Raw genomic sequence first — 8,148 nt, 5'->3', positions numbered from 1 at the left:
TCCCTCCCTTATGTGTGTGTGTGTGTGTGTGTGTGTGTGTGTGTGTGTGTGCATGCTACAACACGCACTTGGAGGTTAGAGGACAACTTGCAGGAGTCAGTTTTCTTTGGCCATGTAGGACTTGAAGACTGAACTTGGGTCCTCAAGCGTGGTGACAAGTGCTTTTATCCACTAAGACACCTTGCAAGCCTTTATCTGCTTTCTCTGAGGAGTAACCTCTTTATATATGTTAAATTTCCTCTCTCTTTTTAATGTTTGAAAAAAGAGATCTATATGTCTTTTTTTTTTAAAAAGATTTATTTATTATATGTAAGTACACTGTAGCTGTCTTCAGACACTCCAGAAGAGGGCGTTAAATCTTGTTACGGATGGTTGTGAGCCACCATGTGGTTGCTGGGATTTGAACTTGGGACCTTTGGAAGAGCAGTCGGGTGCTCTTACCTACTGAGCCATCTCACCAGCCCGAGATCTATATGTCTTGATCTGTAGAGTAGAGTAGAGCCTTTATGTCAGGCTATAAATGAAATGTATAGCATTTGTGTCTGGCTTTGAGTGAAGTGTTCCAGCAAAGCCTTTGCTATGTTTGGGTCAATCAGTAGATGCTGAGAAATTGTTTTGAGACGGTTTGAACTTTGAAGGAATGTTGTCTCTCTGGAGGGTCTGCACTTGGTGGTATATGAGAGCTTGCAACTGCACTCATGTTGGTCCTGAAGACACTCCTGGGGAAACTGAGGTTCTTATTTTTGATTATGGCTAGCCATGATCAAAATGGACTGAGATTTATATGGGTTGTCTACTTTCATGAGCAGCAAGGGCAAGATAACTTTGGTAGCTGGAACCTTTCCCAGCCCCAATTAACCTTGTATGATGTTTGAATAAAGTAACTGGAGTGTGCTAGCTGGGCGGTGTCAGTCTTCTCTGAGAGACTATACCCCTCTGATCCTTTAGAAAATGAAGGCTTGGCATCTTGGCAAGCTTCTCTCTCTACTGCAGCATCTATGAACAACATCAATCAATAGTTATTTTATTTTATGCATGGGTTTGGGTGTATGTATGTGCACCACAAGTGTGCAGTGCCTGCAGAGGCCAAAAGAGGGCACTAGATCCCCTGAAACTGGAGCTACAGACAGTTGTGTGTGACCACAATTTCTCAAACTGAACTTAACCACAAGTTTTTGTCAAGTGCACTTAACCACAAAGTCTTCTTTCCTGTCTCCTTGTATGCCTTTCTTATGACACCCTACACAAACCAACTGGTACAGTGTGGTGGCATTAGGTGTCCACCAATAACCTCCTTCGTGGATTGATTTCACAGAGACACACTCCACATTTGGGTAGCAAAGCTGTACGTGCACGGAGGAAGTTCCTGGGCAGTTGGAGAAAGGACAGTAACCCTGGGGGTCACTTTGCATGTCCTGTATCATAATTACTGCAGACCAAATGATGTCCGTGTTCCCTGGAGCTTCCTCAGGGTTTTAACCAGAGCCCAGGCACAGCTACTTTTCTCCCCACGAAGGACCGGTGCGACCTACCCTACCATGCAGCTGTGCCCACCGAGCAGAAAACACGTGCTTGCAGAGCCGGGATGAGCCCCCACAGCTCCTCTTCCCAGTTGTGGCATTAATGATCTCCAGGTCGGCACTGCCCACGACCCAGTTGGCACTGAAGTGGGGAGACTTTCCTGGCTGCCGGGCCTCTGCGTGACTCACGCCTGTCAAGAGAGAAATGGAAGGCAGTCAATCTTTTGGCTCAAACAGGGCTCCTGTGAGAGCAGATAATTAGAAGTAAAGCTCATGTTTGAGCTGGAATGAGACTCTCTCATAAGCACTCTCCTGCTTTTCTTTCTTAAAACTCAGTCTTGTGAAGGCATGGTTTTACCTGTCTAACTGGAGATTGAAAACCAAGTCCAACTCTGATGAGAGCCTTGTATTAAAACTCATTGCTGGGATCTGCTGCTAAACTTTTAATTGGAAGGATTTTACGGATAGAACATTTGTCTTCTGAAAATGTACGTTTGTTGAATGAAGTTATAATGAACGAACAGAGCCACTTGAAAATTCTAAGAATGTGAGTTTATTGGGCACCCACTCAATACCCAAAACACAAGATTAGTAAACAATTCCTGAAAGAGCCTTAGACTTATGGTTTAGTTATATATATATTTGAATGATAATCAGTCAAACAACACAGTTTGGGAAGAACACTGACTGGCAGGATTCAGTGCAAAATTAGAATGTGAATCGTTTTTTTGATGGTTCAGGCTGAGGCAGGAGGATCACATGTTATGGTTTGGAGCCATGTGACCCATATAAATGGTGCCAGATGGTGTCCACAGCAACTCCATGCATAACAAATGGCGCCCTCCTAAGTTCTATTGGATCTACTGTATGGCCAGTCTTTGCTCAGAGTCTCAGGGACCCATCATGGATATAAGCTGTACTGGATAGCTTTGTGTCAACTTGACACAGCTGGAGTTATCACAGAGAAAGGAACTTCAGTTGAGGAAATGCCTCCATGAGATCCAGCTGTAAGGCATTTTCTCAATTAGTGATCAAGGGGGAGGGCCCCTTGTGGGTGGTGCCATCTCTGGGCTGGTAGTCTTGGGTTCTATAAGAGAGTGGACTGAGCAAGCCAGTAAAGAACATCCCTCCATGGCTTCTGCATCAGCTACTGCTTTCTGACCTGCTTGAGTTCCAGTCCTGCATCCTTTGGTGATCAACAGCAGTATGGAAATGTAAGCTGAATAAACCCTTTCCTCCCCAACTTGCTTCTTGGTCATGATGTTTGTGCAGGAATAGAAACCCTGACTAAGACATAAGCAGACAAGGAATTTGATCTTTGGTCTGGGCACTTAGTCAGGGCTTCTATTCCTGGACAAACATCATGACCAAGAAGCAAGTTGGGGAGGAAAGGGTTTATTCAGCTTACATTTCCATACTGCTGTTGATCACCAAAGGAAGTCAGGACTGGAACTCAAGCAGGTCAGAAAGCAGGAGCTGATGCAGAGGCCATGGAGGGATGTTGCTTACTGGCTTGCTTCCCCTGGCTTGCTCAGCCTGCTCTCTTATAGAACCAAGACTACCAGCCCAGGGATGGTCCCACCCACAAGGGGACCTCCCCCCCTTGATCACTAATTGAGAAAATGCCTTGCAGCTGGATCTTGTGGAGGCATTTCCCCAACTGAAGCTCCTTTCTCTGTGATAACTTCAGCCTGTGTCAAGTTGACACAAAACTAGCATGTACGGTGCTTTAACAATGTTCTGGAAAGTTCGGTTTCTAGTCCAGAAACCCTTGTAGGTTTCCCTCTCCTCATGCCTCTTGTATCTCCCATCCCCCACAGCTCCTATAGCTTCACCTGTGTAAGTCCTAGTCCAAAGGCAGTCCTCTCTCTCCTCTTGTCTAGTTTTACCTTGTGGAGGTCAAACCTGCCATCCACATATCCCTGCATTCTCTCTTCTGTTTCCCTAGCCATTGACACTAGACAGGTGGATTTATTAGGAGATATGTTCAACCCATGCCAGATCCATTTGGCCAAGGATAGCTAGCAATGTGACCTACCACAAAATCACTAACTTACTGTATCGGTTACTTTTTTCATTGCTGTGATAAAATGACTGACAGACAATTTAATGAAGGACACATTTTTTTTTTCCTGGCTTACGTTTGGAGGAGACACATTCCGCCATGATAGGGAAGGCGTGGCAGGCAGCAGGAGTGGGAAGCTAGCTGGCCATATTTCCTCTAAGGTCAGGAAGCAGAGGGTGAGTAGAAAGTGACATTGGGCTATACAAGCTCAAGGACTGTCCCACAAGGCTGTACTTCTTAAAGGTTCCACAATCTTCTTAAACAGCCTCCACATGTGGGAATCCAAGCATTGAAACACAAGTGTCTATGAGGAACATTTCACTTTCAAACCTTGACACTCAAAACATAAGCTTGCTATTTTGTTATTGTTTCCGTTGTTGATGTTGTGTTTCGTTTTGTAACTTGTGTGATTCTCTCATGTGAATTTTGCAGATGACAACATTGTGTCAAAGTGTCCAAGGGATGACCATATCCTGGAGCTCTCCCGTCTGCCCGTTTATCACCTGAGAGTGTGGAGCCTCCCAGGAGGAACCAGAGGTTTCTGCAAGAGCATTGTATTTACTCCTGGCTGCTCAAGAGTTCCTGGGCTGTGCTACCCTTTGTAGAGAAGCTCAGGTGTTGGGAAGCATTCCAGCCATAAATCACAACTGGAAGGGCCCATCAGGAGGCCAGGCAGGGCCTGTATTCAGCTCCATATATGGGAATAGTTCCCATGTCAGCAGAAGACCTGCTCAACTGTGTGTTACACAGACACAGACTTCAGGATCCTCCTGTGTCCCCAGCTCCAATATTCTGGGATAGAACTGAGGCATGTTCTCTCAGCACATGGCCATTTAGATTTGCCAATTGCCACCTAAACAGCCCAGATCCCAGACTGAAAGTCACCCTGTGACCTTCTTCCGGTCATGGATGGGCAATGTTGGACATTCAGGCAAATGCCATCCACGTCAGCTCTTTCCCCTAGAAGCGATTCGCTATTGTGGCTGCTCACCCCTGAGAGCTGGGCAGGGGGAAACAATCTGGCCCGTTGGCAACCATGGACTGTCCTACTGGGCAGGGACCATGTTGGCAGGAAGAGGCAGCTGTTGAGGTCAGGGACGACTGGGTACAAGGGGATGTGATAGCTGCTTTGGCATTGTGGGCAGCCAGGCTCAGCAGACTGCAATCCCCTCTGTTTTCTGCAGGCTCTTCTCTCCTCCTGCCCCCTGCCTTCTCTCTTGTTTTTATGTTGGGATTGACGGCTAAAACACACATTTGGGGCTTCTCTAACATCCTAAATTCTGAACTCAGAGGAATGCCTTCAGATGTTTGATCTCAACACACCACCTTTCTCGTTCTTGCAATTCATCCCACCTCTGCCTCCTCTTCTCTTCCTATTTCTGCGTTCCTGGAGACATCATTGAGCTTTGACACCGGCTCTCAGCAAGCAGACACACCTGCCTTGGAGAAGGCTCGGCTGCTGCCTGGCTGAGCTCTACTCTCCACACCCTTGGTTGTCAGACTCACCAGGGCTTCAGGGGTCTCAGGAAGTTACCCATGAGCATTCTTGTGTCTACCCACGTAGAACATAGGGGAAGGGTGGAACATGAGCGGTACATTGGGTGAAAGCCGCAGGCTGATAGACTCGTGGGACTCAATGTGAAGACAAGTCTTAGGACTCAGTAATGGAGAGGCCTGGTTTCCAGCCTGTTTCCATCCTGGAGCTTTGGCACACATCAGTCATTCTCCTTTTTTGCTCTCTGATGATGACATCTTCATTTTGAAAGGTTAAGTGGAGATCAATGCACAAGAGAAGAGCACTGTCTAAACATCAAATGCTACACCAATTGTCATTTAGAGAATGATTTGAAGGTCACCACTGCTTTGCTTAGTCTTCTCTAAGCCACACAACAAAATATTCCCAGTTATAGGACAGAAAATATCTCTGGTTTAGTGATAGATTACCTGATTGTTTCAGGGGATGGAGTAACCAACCAATAAGCGGAAGTCAGGATTATTTTTATATTAAACATACATTTTTTGACATTTATACATTTGTCCAGCATTTACCTTTAATGCTTCTGCAGGAGTTATCATTGTCTACTTCTGCACTGAGCCTCTAGTTTAAAGATTGTTTTTATACTATTCTTTGCCTGCAAGAACAAAAATCCCCTCTGAGGCATCTTGGTGGAATGGAAATCCAACTTTTGATGTCATTTAAAGAAAAAAACATCACCACAAAGAAACATTGCTCAGAATGCTTACTAAGTATTAGTGGCAGCAGAACAATTTTGACATTGCTATAATTAAGGATTGGTTTTGATTATAGTAAAGGAGATGGAGCTGCGTGCCAGACTCACTTGCATGTGATGTGCAGATTTACCAACGTGCAATGAAACATATGATTACCACCCAGAACATTCACATCAGTCCAGCACTGCAGTGTTTTGTTGCCGGGTAAACCTTGCAAGGATGGCACAGTTGCCAGGGGATCGTCTCTGGGCATTGTGTTGGAGTGCAGGGGAGCCAAGCTCCTTATCCTTATTGGTCAGCACCAGGTTGCCTCTTTCCATGAGAAGGACCATGATGGTGTGGTGATGAAGGATGGCCTGGTGACAAAGGGTGGCATGGTGATGAAGCTCTGAGCATGGCCTTCGACTGAGTCACCATGAAAAGGCTGCCTTCTCAATTTGTGCCACTTTTGTTTGTTTTTGCAATTTAATCTGTTTCGGGTGATTCTTTTTGTTTCCCCATTGGCCACCCCCATCACATTCACATACACAGTCCCTTGGATTCGAATGGGGTTTTGAAGATATGTTAATAAGATAATGATGTGACACTCAGGCTTTCTCGTTTTGTGGTCCCTGGAGAGACATTTGTTTTCTATGAAAACATTTTTACATATACAAAAGAGCTCATTCCCTATATGTAGATTTTCTAAATTTAAGCCAACACTCCAGGTATCTTTTTGGGAGTCCTGTGCATGCACACAAATGGAATCTCTATAGGTTTTGTATCTTCTTTCCTTTGGGTTTCTCTCTTCCCTCTTCCCATCTCTTCCTTCCTTTCTTTGTATATGTGATATATGTCAGTGCTGTATACTTTTGAGTTTATGTGTGTAGTGTGTATGGTGTATGTGCATATATGTAGGTCAGGGACAGATGTCAGTGTCCTCCTCTATACTTTCTGCCTTATTCTCTTGAGGAAGAATCTCTTATTGAACCTGAAGCTTACTACCTTGGCTCGGTTGGCCAGGGTCGTCCCAGGATCTACCTGTTCCTGTGGTTCAATGGTGAAGTTACAGGCATGCATGGCCATGCCTGGCTTTTATGTAGGTGCTAGAGACTTGAACTCAGGTTCTCATGCGTACACAGCAAGCCCTCTTATCTACCGAGTCATCTCCGAGACCTGAGTTTTTCTATAGTCCATCCATTCGCTCTACTGGAGGTATCAGGCCATTTCCAGGCCACTGAAGATTGGTTTTTAAAAGTGTTTAAAGACCATTAGGGGCCATACTGCTTAGCTAGATTAATACGCATTTTAGATTTTGTTGGATAAGATAAAGGTACATCCTTGTGGGCATGGAAAGGAAAGACTGGTTTGTGCTTAACTTATTCTTCTCCGTGGTTAGAAATGTAGAAATAAATAACATAAGTCACGAGAGCTATTCTTCACGAGGCAACATGAGAAGATTTAACATTAAAATGAGGTCACATGGTGAGCTGGGATGTAGCCGTAGAGTGCTTGCTCAGTACATATGAGGTCCTGGGTTTGATTCTTAGCACTGTACCTGCATACAACTAAGTACGGTGGTACATGCGTATAATCTTTACACTAGGGAGGTGGAGACAGGAAGGTAGAAATTTAAGGTCATCTTCAGCTATACAGGGAGTAGGCTACATGGGACTCTGTGAAAAAATATTAATAAATTGATAAATAAAAACCAACTTACAAGGACCCAATGAAAGGCAGTCATAATATGTCCTGTCAAGACCCACCCCACAATGTTCTCAAGGTAATACATTAGCACATACTTAATAACCCAGTACCTGTACAGTATTGCCAATTGTCCCCAGTTTAAAGTACCCAGTATCTTCTGAGGACTATTCTGAAATTCGCTTCCAGTGGCAGACATCAGCAGACCAGAATCTTCCAGTTGACACGGAAGCCTAGTTCCAGTTAAGATTTTGAACATGGTGAAAAATGAGTGTTGCAACGATTATAGTCCAAGAATGAAGAATGCTATCCCCTCCGGTGAAGAATCAAAACTCAGAAACCTAGTACTGTGTGCAAGTGACACGGGATTAAGGTGATGGAAATCATGGAGTGCTGGTTGGAACCTAGACATATCTGAGTCTTTTTTTTTTTTTGAGAAAAAAATTTTTTTTATTATTATTTTCTTTATTTACATTTCAAATGCTATCACAAAAGTTCCCTATACCCCCCTCCCCTGCTCCCCTACCCACCCAGTCCCACTACTTGGCCCAGGCCTTCCCCTGTGCTGGGTCATATAAAGTTTACAAGACCAAGGGGCCTCTCTTCCCAATGATGGCCGACCAGGCCATCTTCTGCTACATATGCAGC

The 8,148-nt window shown here is 44.7% G+C and overlaps 1 protein-coding gene across 2 annotated transcripts in view; it reads right to left on the bottom strand.

Moving 5' to 3' along the window:
- The window catches only part of Adarb2 (adenosine deaminase RNA specific B2 (inactive)), a 531,509-nt gene that overhangs the window by 8,457 nt on the left and 514,904 nt on the right, over window positions 1–8,148 (bottom strand). The window contains exon 9 of one of the 2 annotated variants that reach the window (XM_021215573.2): window positions 1,538–1,711. In XM_021215573.2, the coding sequence (XP_021071232.1) occupies window positions 1,538–1,711 (174 nt within the window). Of the gene's footprint in view, window positions 1–1,532; window positions 1,712–8,148 lie in introns of both variants that reach the window. The other variant, XM_021215571.2, reaches the window with a different exon arrangement.

Source organism: Mus pahari, chromosome 16 (genome assembly GCF_900095145.1).
Source record: "Mus pahari chromosome 16, PAHARI_EIJ_v1.1, whole genome shotgun sequence".
Classification (NCBI taxonomy): Eukaryota; Metazoa; Chordata; class Mammalia; order Rodentia; family Muridae; genus Mus; species Mus pahari.
This window is presented reverse-complemented; position numbering and strand designations above follow the sequence as displayed.